This window comes from Montipora capricornis, chromosome 10, assembly GCF_036669925.1.
Source record: "Montipora capricornis isolate CH-2021 chromosome 10, ASM3666992v2, whole genome shotgun sequence".
NCBI classification, from domain to species: Eukaryota; Metazoa; Cnidaria; class Anthozoa; order Scleractinia; family Acroporidae; genus Montipora; species Montipora capricornis.
In genome coordinates this window covers 41,083,764-41,101,263 of record NC_090892.1, presented here as the reverse complement: position 1 = coordinate 41,101,263, position 17,500 = coordinate 41,083,764, and the positions used below count along the sequence as shown (strand labels likewise).

The 17,500-nt window shown below is 38.9% G+C and overlaps 1 protein-coding gene across 1 annotated transcript in view; it reads right to left on the bottom strand.

Annotated features, from left to right (window-relative positions):
• Positions 1 to 8,107: 8,107 nt before the first annotated feature.
• Positions 8,108 to 17,500, bottom strand: part of LOC138021997 (uncharacterized) — a 32,763-nt gene continuing 23,370 nt past the window's right edge. Inside the window, exons 3-4 of the mRNA XM_068869023.1 lie at positions 9,814 to 11,382; positions 8,108 to 8,850 (exon numbers count right to left, since the gene is read on the bottom strand). Coding sequence (XP_068725124.1) covers positions 8,447 to 8,850; positions 9,814 to 11,382 — 1,973 coding nt within the window. The 3' untranslated portion in view covers positions 8,108 to 8,446. The remainder of the gene's footprint in view (positions 8,851 to 9,813; positions 11,383 to 17,500) is intronic.

Here is a 17,500-nt window from a genome sequence, read left to right as displayed (position 1 = left end):
TAATTCCCCGAAAATCCGAATATTGAACAGGAGTGTCTACCTTTGGGAGGGGATTGATGTTGGCTTCTTTCTAAGCTGTCGGCCATGTGTAAGAGGACAGAGACTTGTCCCACAAAGCAGTCACCACAGGAGCGAGACTTGTACAATTGTCCCTCCAAACCCAAAACGGCAACCCATCAGGGCCAGTAGCGGTTTTTTTAATCTTGGATAATGCCACCATCACATCAAATTCCTGGAGCTCTGGGAGTGGGTGTGTCTCGGGATTTACCCTGAGAGGCACTGGTTTAACGTAGTTCTCATCATTGCACAAATCCCCAAAATAATCATTGAGACCAGCAAGAAATTCCTTTTCTAAATATGGCTGAGGTTTCTCTTTCCTTAAGGAGGCTCGAAATAGTTTCTCCCTTTTTCAAACAAATAAACATATTCTGTCCTTAGATACAGTTAGGGCAATCATATCAAGACGAAATTTGGCCAGGGTATTAAGTACCTATCGTAGATTTCTCACAGTATGTTTTCCTCCAAAATAATGTTACCATGGCAACGATATTAGGCATTTCTTTGAGCCTTAAAATCAACATATGTTGTCCTTTTTGAAAAAACGGGACGGTGAAATTTTCCCATTCAGCGTTACCAGATAATGTTAGAAATACTCTCTAAAATACTTAAAATTCAACAAAATCTGTAGGTCAGTTTTTCAGAAAAATAAGTTTTTTTGAATTTTGTCTCTAATTTTTTTTTTCACCTACAGAATTTTTTTAAATTTGAAAGACAAACGGTTTAAATTAATCTAAGCTAACATGCAAAAAATGAAAAAAATTCACCGTCCAGAAGCAGAGATATAAACGAGTAAAGTTGCAAAATCAGGAAAAATTAGGGGGTTACAAGATCAGTATTTACGCATGCGTCACCCGCTCATTCTAGTCCGCGCGCGAGTGGAGCTACAGGTCAAAACAAACGGATTTAAGTGACTATTAAACCGTTTAAGTAGAATTTTCGTAGTTTTCGTGAATAGGAGATGTCTATTTATATTCCATATATATAGGAATTGGAGAAAGGTAAGCGAAATTAGCGGTATTTGTTTATTTCTGGTGACCCATTTGAATCATGAGCTGACGCAAGCAGCTTACGAATTGCGTGTGTGGCTTACGCGCGCGCGCTCAGCTGAAAACCCTTTCGAGCCTCCTTAAGGTGATTTTATCCACTCTACTCCACCAGTGCAAACTCCCCTGTGCTCCATTCCTACCCCAGTTTTTTCGATTTTCACCAATCAACTAATAGACCTTCGATGACAAGTCCTCCACTTTGCGAACGTGGCCCTTATCAGCAGCTCTTTTCTTCTTCCTTAACAAATATTTAACTAGTGGAGTAATCCACGGAGGGTAACGGGAAGACATCACAACTCTCCTCACAGGGAAACACTTATCCATAAGATTGTGCAGTTCCTTATTTAATATGCTAGCTGCTATTTCAACATCCGGAGCATTGATCACAGGTGTCCAAACAAAATCTTCTAACTCTGAAGTAAATTTAGAAAGAGAAAAAGTCTATCATCTTGTTGCAGTAATTGTGCAAGAGAAACCAAGTATTCCTGGATAACGTGTGATAAAAGTGTCTGTGTTCGATCGGAATGTTCGATTTCTGAAGATAACGAAGAAACAATCGGATGGCAAGCAAACAAACGCGTTGGGTATTGTCGGGAGTGTGCTGCTCGTGGAGAGAAAATTCATGAAGACTTTCAGAACGACGTCGGTAACAAAGGTGATTGTGAGGGGTAGCATAATGTGAAACAAGAAGAAAACTGTGTTGAGCAAAGTTTGTAGATAAATAAACTAGTCAAAATTGTTCGTTATTGCGCGAAAAATATGTAAATTGCCATACGTTTCGAGGCTGCTGCCTCTTCATCAGTGGATAAAAAGCAACTGTAAATGTAACTGTACAGTTGCTTTTTATCCACTGATGAAGAGGCAGCAGCCTCGAAACGTATGGCAATTTACATATTTTTTGCGCAATAACGAACAATTTTGACTGATTGTGAGAGGTATCTTGCATAATGTAGTCGCAAAGAAGAAGAGTCAGACTCGTTTGAGGAAAGTGAAAAAGTGAACTGTGAAAGCGGAAAAAGGAAGAAAAGGCTTGGGGACCTTGGGCGAAGAGCGTACTGGAAGGAGAATTACATCACTGATATGATAAGTATCTTTGTTAATGACGACCAGCTGGTCAAGAAATTTTGCAATACCAGAAAAGCAAGCAACACTGAAGCTTACGAAGTGGTGCAAAAACGATTAAACGTCGAATACAATAAGGCCTCTGGAAGTGATTTCACTTTCCAAGTGCAGCAAATGAGGAATCAATTTAAGTCGTGCATCAGTATCTGTAAGCAGATTTGCACGAAAATGAAGACTGCTTCGGGTATTGAAAGGCTTGTTGTAGAACGGGGATATGGCAAATGGTTTGATCTTCTCTATCCACTTGTGAAAACTAGAGATTCATGCCAACCAGAAAATGCATGTGAACCTTCTGCACATATTGGAAATGAAAGCATGCAGGATACTAGCACAAACGAGGAGGAAGTTGATGATGATGACGATGCAAGTAACATATCTAACGTTAGGAATTGAAGTGGAGAAGTTTCAAACAATAGAAAATGTTTTTCAGTGAAGAAACCTGCCACCAAAAGAAGTAAGACTGAGCAGATGGAAAAAACGCTTGAACTACTTCAAACTACGATCGAAAATGATCCCACCAAAGAACTTGTGCAAATTTTAAGGGAAGATATGAAGCACTCCAGGGAACAGGAAATGAGGTACTTTCAGTTGATGTGTGGCCTGTTAGCACCCAATGGCAATCCAATTATGCCACTTCATGGTAATTTTAACTTTTACAGCAAGTTCAAATTCAGGTAATTTTCACCATCAAAGTCATAATTTTGCACAACAATCTGCGCCCGTTCCAAGAGCCACTAGTAGTTGTCGTCCAAGTACCCCATCATATGGGTATTCACCCTCTACAATTCTTTCTAACAGTTCCAGTGATGAACAGTCTCTCCTCCATCATGTTCAGTCGACTATGGCATCACAAGGACAATCTGGCATTTCACAATTTGAGCAATTTTGAAAGCATTGGCACTTTGATATCTTATAATCAGTTGTTTGAAAAAGAGCTTTTTGTACCATGCCTGTGAGATGCATGGGTTTATTCCTTTTGATAACACTGTGACAAACTGCTTTGAAATGAAATATATTTTTGAAAACAGTGTGTTTGCATGAAAGACAGTTTGTAAATTAAACAGGAATAGGTAGACCCTTGCCTCTACTGGCTTGACCATGAGAAATATTAGCATTTTCCACAATGGTCTTGGACCATAATAATAATAATCAGAGTTTCAAATTTTTTTGTGTATCTCCTTGAAGGCAAATTAAGAAGAGGTTCTTATAATACAATTGAGGTGACACGCTTTCCTTGGGATTTTTGACGGCGACAACACATTTAGACTTTTATTAATTAAGTTAAGTTCAGTTGGTGAAAGTTGAAAATAAAATGAAGGACAAATTGATCAATGATGATTTACATTTCCAGTACTTATTCTTTTTCCTCCCACAATTTATTGGTTAGAGTCTCCCTTATTGCTCCAGCTAAACGAGATGAATCATTCTGCTTATAGCAGTTGCGCATTTGAAGCAGATCTCGTATTTCTTCTCTGGTCCTTTTCTTCAGTGTGAAGGGGTCAGTTGTCAAATCCAGTTGGGCAGGAAGGTTGTCCTTTCTATTGATGCAGATATTGTGCAGTACAATACAAGCAAGCACGCCCAGTTTCACGGCATCTGGTCGATATAAAACTCTCCACCTACTCTTCAGTTGACCATGGGCTCGTTCAGTTACCATCCTTGCCCGACTAAGACGACAGTTAAAGTAACTCTCTTTAGGTGCTAGCATTACCGGATGGTTTCATTAAGCACACTCTAAACGGGAAAGCAGAATCACCCAAAATCATGGGGTAAACTTCGGTCCCTTCAATGACTTGAGATATTGATGGTATGATACTGTTTTCAGTAATGTTGTGCCACAAATCAGTGGACTGAAAATGATGGAATCATGCGAGTTCCCTGGAAAACCAACACTTGCCCATATGAACTGATCCTTTGCGTCTACGATGGTCATTAACACAACAGAATAAAAGTTCCTAAAATTATGATACTCCTTGCAGGCTTTTGGACCGCCAGGAGGGCACTGAATGGAATTGTGGCATCCATCTATAGCGCCCCAGCAGCAAGGGAACTGCCATGCATAACGCTGCCATATCAACCATTTTCTCCATAAAATTCTCTCTGGTGGTTGGAAAGTTCAACTTCAAAGTGCTCCTGTCACATTTTAATAGGGAACTGGACAAAACGGCAATTATATTCGAAATCCTGAGGAAAAGTTTTAGTAATTTAGACTAACATTTTCTAGACCGTACTTTCCCTTCAAGCAATGGTAATAATTGGCAACCGGGTTATATGTAATTTGTGTTGCCATTTTAAAAATTCCTTGGTCCCACAGATCGAGCTTGGCTGCGTACGGGCAATGAATCGTGAGCTGACGCGAGCAACTTTTAGAATTGCGTGTATGGCTTACGCGCTCGCGCTCAGCTGAAAACCCTTTCGAGCCTCCTTAAAATCTTTATTTGCGCGGCGCCCTCGCAGAATTTACGCGCGTGTGGCACACGAGATGGCGTATTTTTTTCTAGAAATAGATTTTTTGGCACAACACATGGGGACAAACCTAATAGCGAAAATGACATCTTGTTACGGTCTCCATCCCTGATTATGGCTCCTGATTCTGGTTAAATGCAATGCATTCTGGTTGAACGTAATGCATTCTAGTAAAAAGTGGTTAATTCGAGAATTCGTCGCAGCTTACATACTTTTCCTTTGGTCGCTTCGTAGCAATGACAAATAGTCATGCGAGGTACCTACTGAACACCCATCGTAATCCCTACACCTTCAAGATACCAGAACTCAACAATGCGCGCTCTCCACAACGTGAGAAAATACATTTGTTGGTAAGTACCAACAAGTAAAATTATTGGGCGTGCATCTAATTAAGTGCATTTCTGGATGTAATTGTAAAATTAAATAATGAAATGGAAAGACGAGTATGAACGAATTCTCTCTAACCTTACAGCAATTTTTATCACCGGAAAATCCATCCCGTTGACCATTTTTTTAAAAATTGGAATTATATTCAAATTAACATCACGCATGCTTTTTCTGGAACTCTAACTGTCTTATAGTGGACATGCGTAAATTTGATTGATCGAGTTACGAAAACAAGTAACTTTATTTTTAGGTTGTTTTTTACATTACCAAGCATGAAAGAGATAACTTTGGATTTTCAATAACATGCTTCGGGAGAACGCAGAACCATAAAGGTAGTCAAAACTTTCGATTTATGATTCTTTTCTTTTCTTTTCTTTTCTTTTCTTTTCCTTCGTGTTCCATATGTGTATTTCGACGATTTGATCGACAATCGAGCCTACATTTTAAGCTATGCAACAATAACCACATGCACGCATTGCGGACCTAACCTGTCACCACGAACATAAGGACAATATCGGCAACTCGATGACTTCGTACTATAGCCAGTAAGCACAAAAAAACAAAAAAAAAAAACAAAAAAACAAAACAAAAAAGAAAAAACAACAACAACAACAACGAAGATTATGAACCAAGTTCATTGCGTGCTACGGTGGCCAGTTTTGAGAAGGGCTACGTTGGGACGAATCTCACAACCTTCCCCGACGAGCTACATATATATAATAGTTTCCGCCTTGTTGATTGACCAGCGAAGCCGGCAAGGCTAGTGAGGCCACTTGTCGAAGGCTCACGTTTCAGTGATGTTTACCTTTCACTGCCGAGTTGTATTTACACTCTACTGTTAAAATTTATCGGGCTCCTGCTCCCTCAAAAAAAAGAAAAACTAGCAACAACAACAAACAAACAAATAAAAACATGAAACAAAATTATACTGTTCACGGTGAATTAATCGCCCGATTCTCATTTTACGGATAATTATTGTCAAAAATCACGGCTCACGGTGATTACCAAAATCACGTTTCACGAGGAAAACAAAGGACATTTCACATTTCAGGAGAAATTAAAAAAAGCAATTCACGGTTCACGGTTCACGCATCGTTTAAAGAGGAAGAATTATGTCTAAAGCATTATGAGAAACATCGAATCTGAAAAAGCACGAACGGCTATGAAATTAAACAAAAAAACAAAGATATCTCGAATAAAATCTTTTGCAACTCCTTGTGGTGTTTGTGTTGATTTCACCGCTCAACTGATAGTTGTTAACACTTATCTGTAATATCTCATTACATGTATAATTAAAGAAACTACTTCATGGTAACTTCATGCTTGGTTTTATCCAAGAGTCATGAAGGATCACAAACTCAAACGCAGTCTCGCTCGTTCGTTTGTGATTTCTCAGATCACGGGTCCAGTCCTGCATAAAAATCTTACGCGCTCACCAACCATTATGTAATATTTAGGTAATAGTATTTAAGTTATATTTAGCCCATGCTTTAGTATCTTTCTGTGAGCTAAGACTAGTCCATCATCATTTTGGTGATGTTATTATTCATGTTTTTTTCTTAATTTTTGTCTTCATCTTTTTAAGGAAGTCTGAAAAATTGTTTCATGGATGCATGCTACCCAGGCAACGTAACCCTTTCAATCTATCCCTAGTGTCCGGGTTTCACTGTCCCCATCTGACGTGGTATTATTTATTAGTATCTCCAGAGAAGAGGGAAAAATATTGCTCCAGGCTTATAACTTTTATTTTTGTTTTCACGTTTAAGTACATCATATCTTTCTTACTACAATGAAGCATTTTGTTTCCGAGGCGAAACAGCTCTCTGGCAACACAAGAAATGAATAAACTACTAAAATATACCGCAGTTTTACAAACGTACGCGATATGCATTCATAATCACTACCAGGTTTCTTAATGAAAATACTATCACCAAAAATGACAACTGGGGAGCAGGGCTGGCGCAGTAGTGAGAGCACTCACCTTCCACCAATGTGGCCAGAGATCGATTCCCGGATTTGACGCCGCATGCGGGTTGAGTTTCCGTGGGGTTCTTCGCCGGGTACCCCGGTTTTCCCCTCTCCTCAAAAACCAACATTTGATTTGATTTTGTTCTGGTTTCAGTTGATTTGTAGAGTAGAGCACTTGTGCTTCTCTAAATAACCTTAAGACTTAAATAAAGTGATTGTTATTATTATTATTATTATTATTATTATTATTATTATTACTAATATAAGATGCTTCCTAATAATCTCTTACGGTAAGTACTATAATGACAAGCTACCGACCTTACAAAGTTTGTGAACTTCCCAAAAGACTTCAACCGTCAGGGTTTTCGATAGTTTTTCAAAGTACCGGATTTGATAATGAAAGTATCGGACATTGTTATTTTCCGTTGTAGGGCCGATTGCAAGTGCCTTAGGAGAGAACCCTCAAGAAGACCTGGTGATTTCTTGTTAGTTTGGAGGGTTTATTGCGCGTGATTGTCTTGTCTTTCGTCAGCCCATATACCCAAGTCCAAAAAAAAAAAAAAAAAAGAAAAAAAAAGAGGCCAACAAATCTTTAAATCTATAGGGTCAAACTACCAAAAGTGAAATGGTAAGCAAACTTACGAAAACGTCCGGCCTCCGGCCTCACACGAAAACCCTGAGCGGTAACAATATAAGTAGACGAACAGGAGAGAGTCCATCCTCACCATCGAGTCTCAGTTTCGTCAACAAAGGCGAAGACGATTCTATGTTTGGAAAGCCTAATCATGGTTCATCCAATAAAATCGCTTTGTTTTAATTTAAAGAAGATGACAAAGATACTGCAAACGCAGTACTTTCTCTTTCAGTTACCCTGTTTTATGATGCCACAGCCAAACTCAAAACTAAACTGACTGATTTTGTTTACTCCTGAGCTTGTTCATTGATCAGAAATGGAAGCTCCAGATTATCAGATTCTTCTAAAGTGCGATATTATTGAGATTATTGGACACCGGGGTTGGCAATGCAAAGCAAGGTGAAGTTGCTCACAAGACCTGAGGGTTCTTGAAAACTGCAGAAACTTATCCCGGTTTCTGTACTTTTTCTTCAATCATATGTTCATTCTATCTCAGTTTATAATACTACATGGTAAGGAATTCCGATCAGCGATTTAGATTATCTAAGGCTCCCTCATCCATTCTAGTCAGGAAAGAATGAGTCAAGAATACATCATTTCTAACGATCGGCCAGTTTAACATAGCTTTTTTAACGATAAACAGTCTTAAAAGCAGAATATCGAAAGTATAAATTGAAAGCACGTAGTAAGGACCTTGGGTTTTGAGTTAATCTTTTCCTGATAACGATTTCACGATCAAATGAGGCCCTCGCATGCTGTCGGGTTACATTATTGAAGGGCCTAAGTACAACAGACTGCCGGTTTCCGGGTCAAATGTTACTTTGTCAGCATTATCATCATCTTCTTCTTCTTCCTTAAGGCCACCGTTTTCGCTTTCTTCAGAGTCAAAGTTGACTGATCGAGGTTCAACTGACTCTTTCGGACACTCATGAATGCTAACAAGGTCAAAGCTTACTGCTCCACTCTCCTTGAGCGTACCAGATACTGATGGCGCATTAAACTGACCAGTTTGCATTTGTTCTTTCATCAAACTTTTCCCTGTCATTCCTCGTATTTCGTTCTGGAGGTCGTTCAGAGGCAATAGCAATGCCAAGCAGCACGAAAGAGACCATTGTGGATTTTTGCGCCACTCCTTCATAAAGCGGTAAATATACGTGACGTACTGGACTGAAAAATTAAAACAGAAGAGAAAGTACAGAAATACGTTTGTTATCTCTAGTGAACGAAAAGCCCAACAGCGGAGCTTGGTACTCTGAAAAATGCGCGACTTTCTTTTTCTCCCAGTAGATGTTAATGCCCGGATGTTTGTTTGCGTGACTGTAGTCCATTCGTGGTGAAAGATCTTGAAGGGTTTTCGAAATTTAATGGAAATTTTCAGAAAAACTTAGCCTGTTTGTTATAAACAGATTTCGCATGATAGGTCAAAAAAGAACGCTCAAAATAGTTCAACTTTGCCTCCTAGCTTCTTTGTTTGAGTTGGCTAAAAAGTTGAAACTTCATTTTGACAGTGAAACTCAATTTGGCTTTATTATACCATGAGATACAAATGACGCCAAATCTGGAAATCGGACCCTTTTTGCTTCCTCTGGCTTTTCTTTAATAATAACAACCAACCTCTTGACTGAAAGATATCACTAGATTGACATAATTCTTTTTTGTGATCCGGCAAATTGAATTATGTTGTTCACATCATAGATCAAAGTAAAAAGTGCCAATTAATACCCACGCTGTCTGAAATGTTAAGTATGGGACCCTTCAGATGCATAGCCAAAGGAGTGTTGTGGGGGAGCTATAAAAATAAATTTGTTTTTGAAGAAAATTTGAAAAAATAGTGACCGCAAAGTACAAACCGATTCTGTGTCTTCATCGTAGCGGTGCAGTTTACGGAGTTTTTAACAACTTTAACAATTACAAAAAAAAAACCGTCGATAAGGGAACAGCGTGAAGTTGTCAACTAATTATTTTTAAAAGGACGTGGTATCTTTCGTATAAAGTAAGATGCTTGATATTTCATATAAAGTAAAATGCTTGATATTTCTGAGCTCACAATCACACAATGCTAACCAATCGAAAGCCAACTTCCCAACTCTCTAAATTTGCTTTAATTACAATTGAGAACAAAATGCTTACCCACAAGAATTCCAATCACTAGAAAATTTGCTCCAAATACCAATGCGTGGAACATGATATGGTCCATGTCCACCGAGGAATGTACTCTCTCTGCTGGTATTCTACTCACAGCACCTATTGCAAGGTTGACGAAAGTTACAGCAAGGGAACAAACCATCAATTTGTTCTCAGAGGGCTCTGCTATCGGCTGCTGGAACGCAAAGAACATAGCATAGAGACCTGACATAACATAAGCCAACCCAATATAGGCTCTGCTCTCACTTCCTATCAGGATAATGCCTGAAGTTAAGGTCACCTTTCGAGCTGTTTCAATAAGTTCCCAATACCACGAGCGATTGTTGTAATTTGCGAATAAAAACCGTAAGCCTGTGACAATTTCGGGATTTGAATGCTGGGAATATGTGGCTTCATCATCGCTTCCGTCGCCATATTTCTTCAATGACCTTTGGTGTCTCCAAAGAACCGCCAGGGCAGCTATAGGTAGAAACATGATATACAAAATACTGCAGTACGCAACAATCACTGATCGTCGGAATTCTTGGCTGGAACATTTGATATTAAAGTCAACTTTTAGAAACGTATCGCACTTTTCACTGTTTTCGTCAAGGCACAGTTTGCGACAAGCAAGGGGAAGAACATTTGCTGTCTTCGAGCAGGTGCTTAGATAGGTTACGAAAAGGAAGAAAAAGACTGTTCTGTAGGCCAACTGCTTTGATTCGGAAATTTTCTTCACTTTCTCCCCTCGACTCTGGAAGGTCTTTCTGGTTAATAAGGCCTTCCTAATGCCATAAATAATGATTGCTAAAATGATGACTGCAGCATTGATACCAAGCATAGCAAACAATCTTCCAAAAGCATTGACTTTTAGATTTGGAAAGAGGCAGTGGATAGGAGCAATCTGGAAAATATTTAGCTGTAACATCTCGGAATATTTTCCAATAAGGGAGAGAGAATCTGGCCATTTGATGTATGCAAATGCTTCAAGAACTCCAAATATTACCTGGTAGAAACCGATAACAATTTTTAGTCTTCCAAGAACTATATCAACTAAGGAGCGACCTTGTTTTTTCTTGGCTTGTTTCCTGCCTCTCCAAACCACGACCGCAGTGATTATAATAGTCACTGCTGCTATGACGGAAAGCTGAGCGATCATCCATGTTTTTGATGGGCACTCTCTGCATGTCTTCAACTGTTTGTAATATCCGGGACTACACACTTCACACAATGGTCCTTCATATCCAACATCACATTTGGAGTCAAAATCCCCCAGACATGATTCCGGTCTTGGGCACTTATGTGGTCGAGGAAGAGAGTATGGGTACTCAATGATGGATTGGATTTCAACAGGAGAATTCCCGTCTAAGACCTTTCTGAAGGATTTGTAAAGTTCTTTGTTTGTATTGTTCTCCCATTTCCACCAGTAACCGGGTTGAAGAGTAACGGCTTCCTTTTCGCATTTGAATCCATCTTGCTTTTCACATGGCTCGCAAAATTCAAACATGTGCCTTCGAAAGAATCCCTCACGACAGTGACATGCCCGAAATCCAGCAAACAAATTTGTTTCCGTCCCTGGAAAAAATCAGACACCACAATTTATTCACATATTCATTTATTCGTACAAAAAAGGAATGCCGAAACATCGTTTAATTTAGCTATGTTACATTTTCCCTGGTGTATAGGTAAACATTTATTAACTCATTCATATTAACTAGTAGTAGTTGACACTACAGCTGCCCCCGCTGTTAAGCATAGTTATACGAGGAATTTAATGTATCCAGGGCCCAGGTAGATGTGGCCTGCGTTTACAAACGCCGGAGCAGTTGATGTTAAAGAGGAGAGACAACAAATCAGAAGGGTTGTTGACAGTTTTGTAAAGTAGCGGACATACCTCTGAAAGCACCGGAAGTGACATTTTTTGGGCCCCTGAAATCAGTACCGAATATGAAAAGGGCGTTGTGAGTAGACAGTTTGATCATGGTGTACCAGTCGAAACAGAAACGAAAGAAAACGCGTGGTCAATATTTATTACAATGTGGCCATTGTTTTTTAAAATGTAACATGCGGCAAAGGATGACGTTTTTTAGTCTTGAGTAACGTGAATAACGTAACCACCGCTGCACGATTTAATGTCAATGCTTTATTTACATGTCCTTGATCTGGATTATATAATCGCAGTTGTAGGATTAAATGGCCAAATAAATAGTAAGAAACAGGGAGTGTTAAAATCTGACCGGATGAAGGAACTGAAACGGTGTCACGGTATTATTAAGTGATACGTACATCATAGTGAAAATTTTGTGTAGAAAACTCTTCTGGTACCAAAAATTAGAATTTGGAAATTTTGAGAGTATCCCCAACAATGCAGCTACCCATGACATGGTTTTGCATGTTTAAGAGTTTCCTATGTTGCGATAATTTATTCGAAAGTTATGTGTGGCTGCGCAATGTTCGTCAATTAACCCAAATGAAACAATTCGTTCGCGAATGTTTTTAATTTTTTTAAATGCTTAAAATAGTCAAACCGAAGAATTTTCCTTGTTGTGATAAAATAGTTTAGTCACTTTCCGGCTCCTTTGTGAGAAAACAGAGTTGAAATAAGAAGATGCTCCAACGCTCTATTGCACGGCACGTGATGTGTGACGCACCGTGACATGCTCGTATTTATTTAATTATTCCGCAATTACATTGAATTATCTCGGGAACAGCTATTCTTAGAGTTATTACTCGGGCCCCGTAGGGGCTCGAGTTATAAAAGACGTTAGATTTCAGTTTTTTTTTTTTCCTGTGCAGCAAAATGCACAATAGAAAAACGTGGCCGTGTTTGATTGGGCAATGCACAAGAGAAAGCACGTGGCGGTGTTTTGATTGGGTAATGCACAATAGAAGCCACGTGGCGCTGTTTACTTTGGTTATTTAAAGCAAACACGTAATCGACGATCATGAAGAGCTCTGTGAAGCGTTCTTTGGATTACTGAAGATCGGCATTGCGTTGGCTTAATCGATTTCTTCTTGGGGCGCTCAAAGCACATACAAAGAATGGCATACGCTTTTCGCGGTAGACCCACACTAAAAGATGCCAAGCGTCAGCTTCGAAACGGGTCGTTCCGCGAACTGAATGAAACAAGAATATACTCGAATGTAACTGAAATGGACGCAACTATTGAAAGTGATACAAGTCAAAACACTAATTCTTTAATAAGCAGCGGGTACCTTATTGAGAACTACTCTAAAGATGACAGCGACAAAGAAAATAACTCCACAAACAAATGGACGCTATATTGGAATCTTCTGAAGACAAAGTAAAAACATTTGCACAGCGAACAAATGGCCTCACGTTGGTACCATTTTCACCGCGAACAAATAGCCTCCCGCTCAGTGTACCATTGGCTACGGAGATAAGTTTTTTGTCTATTACGTTTTTTTCTTTTTCATTGTTAAACAGTTTGTTTCTTGTAATGGTCTAGCTTATATCCTTTGCTCAAATAGCCATATTAGCGATCGTGTTCACTGCCATCTTCGGTGTGTATAGTTCTGTTCTAGTTTCACAAGATTTGATGTCATCAGTGGAAAATGTGATCAGCTCTTTCGAAAATAACAGTTATTTGATTCTCAATGATATTAAAGACTTCATTCCGAAGGAGAAATACAGGTCTCGATAAGCAAAAGTTGTTTACTTTTGTTTTGATTTGCGTGAGCATCGACATAGACGTGCCCGAGAACCAAGCAGAATTACAGAGAAAAGGCTGAGACGTCTATTTTATAACAGCAGAAAAAGGAGGAAACTTGCAGGAACGTATTTGGGTAACAACGTACCGAGGTCATCCACATTTCATCGTATTACTAGCAAGGGAGATCACTTCCTCGTAAACACAACAAAAATATCTACCTCAGGAATGCGTTTAAATCTAAGCACGTGGTACAGTGTATGTACCACTTTTCCAAACAGCGTGGATGAACAGGTAAATGCAAAATGAAACTTGAATTTATGCAGAAATCAGGAATACCCGGTATGATTTGTAAAAGAATGTTTTGTTTTCTCAGAAACGAAACGTATCTATTTTGAATTTAGGGTGAACTATTTACACAGCGAGTTAGAGTGGCCAATCGAAACAGAGTGTGTAATTGGAAATCTAAACATCTACGAGATACAAAAACAAACTTGTGAACACGTAAACCTAAAATATTCCAAATCATAATGCTGACAAACACAAAGGCGAAAGAAATGGATTATGCATAGGACGTTTTGAATATCTGAATGATTTTGGGTTAGATGAAAGCGATATATTGTTAAAAATTCCCAAGTTATCCCTTTTCGTGTTAATTAGTAATGCAAACAAGTCTTAGTAATAAATTGGATTAACGAGGAACCAGTGATTGTAAAGCTAGTAATTGCCATGGTTCGTATGTAACACGTAATCATGAGACGATTCACGGAAAACGGAATTTGAAATGTTATGCAGGGGTAAGTATTTGAAGGTAAAATAGGTATTTGTAGACTTTATTCTTCGATGTATTGTGCACATAAACGAGTATATGTTTTTCTCTTTAAATGAGATTTTACTGCCCTATTAGTAAAATACGATTAATGACACGTGACCGTACTCGCGTTCTTTGTAGTCGGCCGTTCAAGGTCATAAAATCAACGGTTTTGTTGTAAATAAAACGAGGACATAAAGACTTTGTTCCCAGATCTCAGATTATAACGTACACCTGCATTGGCCAAATCTGTTACAGCCTCATTTATTATTGCTAAAGAGCACGTGTAATGCCTACCTGCTACATAGTAGAACCTGTGCAACTGGCTACTTTAATAGACAGAGTCTAGCTATAAAAGCCTCAGTCAGCCGTCCAAGGTTCACCTGGCAGTTTGTCTTCTATAGTAAACCAACTAGCTGTTTGCAATTTGTTAAATTTTTCCCCTCCCTCCCTTTAATTTGGGGATGGGTTGGATATATCGCTTTGCCTTCATTAAAGGGGCTAGGTCACGCAATTTTAGGCAATTTCAGCATTGATCAAATGGTCATAGAATTAACTGAAATAACAAAATAACGGCTCAAAACTATAGAAGAACTCAAACAAAACACAGGAAAGCTAAGAAGGGACAAGGATGGACGAAACTAGGGAGGATTGAAGAGGATTGCATTTGGGTAAATTTGAAAAACGTCGGCTCACCTTTTTTCAAATTTATATCAGTTTATATCAAAATGTCATTTAAACAGCTGGAAAATCATTCTCAATTGTTATGTGGCCGTGATTTTGCAAATGAAAGACTTGCTCTGCGAATTTGACGTTTAGAGCTCATAACTAACAATTTTAAACAAAATTACCTAAAACAGCGTGACCTAGCCCCTTTAAAATTGGGTCCTCTCCTGTACGGTGACTTCCACCAAGCTTGTTGGCTCGTTTGCCTTGGTACATCGCTCGCTAACCAATACTCTTGTCCGATCCAGCACGTGCTGTTTACTACTCAGCTCGTAGTGCTGGGGAGATAAGTGAGGTTGTTCTACGTCACGCAATCTGGAAGTCGCATAGGCTAACCAGCCGCAAGGCAGTGTTCCCCTCAAAAAACGCCAATACGTCTGTTGTCTCGTTCTATTGCGCCTTGCGTTGTGCGTTTAAAAGCTAATTATGCATGTTGATACCAAGTAACACCGTTGAGAGAGTTTGAGTTCACATTTCTATCTTTATTTCTTGAGAGTTTCAATACACGAAGCGAAATAAGAATGACAGGCCAAGTGACCCACACTATAGTATTCCATTCCGGAAACGAAACACTACTTTTTGTTTTTTGAAATAGTTTCTTGTTAAAAGTCTAGTCATATTGGCATATTGCATATTGCTGGTACCGGTAACTTCAACCTTTGCAGGGACATAACCTAGAAAAATCCTGGTTCACATCCTATTGATCCTAGTAAAACAACTGTCAAGGTGATGTTTTAGTGTATGGCTCAAATGCTGGTAGTGAATGTGCAACTATGTCACCATGTGCCATTATATAATTATAATTATGATAGGAAATTAATTACTTCCCCGTAATTATCAGTTGTAAATGTAGGAAATGATCTATACACTGCCTTATCAAGCTTGTCGAGACAAACATATTTCATGTTAACAGAATTACCTGCAGAAGTCATAGCGTTCAACACAACTTTCAAGATTCAATACAGCCCAAGTCATACTGGTAATGTACTTGGAAGTTGCACAATAGATTTTGCTTACTGTATGTCTTTGATAGGTACTTTCCAAAATTTGGTCACAGAGAATTATAATTCTTTTATTTTTTTCTCAATGCGTGAGTGGGCGGAATTCAACAAATCCTGCAATCTGATTGGTTCCGGGAGCGGGTGGAATTTTCTCATCCGGCCTGCTCACGGCAGGCGGAAACCTAGCCTTAATTGCGTGAGCTTGTTTGATGACCTTAAATTTCCATTTCTTTTACACCGACTCCGTTTACATACAAAGGTTATTTTTCATTAGTCAAGAGGTTCGGAAATGGAGTTTCTCTTGAAACGTTCAGTTTGTAAGTCGCTTTAATACTGTATTCACTATCAAGCGCGGTGCGAGTCAACAATTAAAACAAGTGATTTCAGAGAGGATGGGGAAGAGAAAAAAAAAGTTATTTACCAGCAAAGGGTCGCTCTGTATAGCAAAAAACTGTGACATCGTTCTTGAAAAAGCAGCAATTTCAAGGCCTCGGTCACAGTTTTTCCCTATACGGACCTCCCAGCTGGCAAATAACATATTTATTTTGACAATTGGGTGCATATTACTGCGAGTATTTAAATTACAACAAATGGTATATTTTAAATATTTGATTCTCGTGCTATGGATTCATTTGGCATGGCCTCAAGGAACTTTTGCACTTCTGGAAGTATTTTCAAGTGTCGAGATATAGTGCACATCTTCACGTGACAAGGTGACCTTTACGTGCACCACTGCACGAAAGTTTGGTCATCTTGGAAAGATGTTTTCACATCTCACCTTCGTTTCTCTTTCATTTTTTTCTGCAAAAGATGTTTCGACGAGTCATTTCGTTTTATCTTAAGCTGTTCAATTAGCGTTTTCTTTCTCAAACACTGAGCAAGAATACCCATCGATCAGTAAAAAACAATGTCAGTCTTAGCCACTTTGGCATAAATACACTATTTTTACCTCGTTTCCATGGTCCAGTGGTCATTGTCACCACCTGTAATGAAGATAATCTGGGTCCGGGTATTCACTACATACAGAGTCGAACATCATGAGAATCGCAATGTAAGGCTGATGTGAGAAGGACAAAATTCTCTCTGTTCTTTTCTTTAGCGCTAAATTAACCATACACCACTCACTGTACTTTTGCAGGCCCGAGTAAAGGCTACTTATAGCCTCTTATTTTCATAGTGTTATGTCGTAGAGTTAGAGTTAAGTTTCCAAAATCCTGAAGTCAAGATTTTGGACTTCCAAAATCCTAAATTCAAGATTTTGGACTTCCAAAATCTTGAATTTAGGATTTTAGCAGTCGTTAACTCTAACTCTAAGTCATAACTCTGCTGAAATAACTCTATTGATAGTTAACCTCAATTATCTCATCTTGTTCTCGCAGAACAATTCGGGCGAAATATCAGTCGATTACTTTGATCCCTCTCGCACAAAAAATGATGCTTAAAGTACTTACGAAGCACTACACCGACACACCGTAACTCTTACT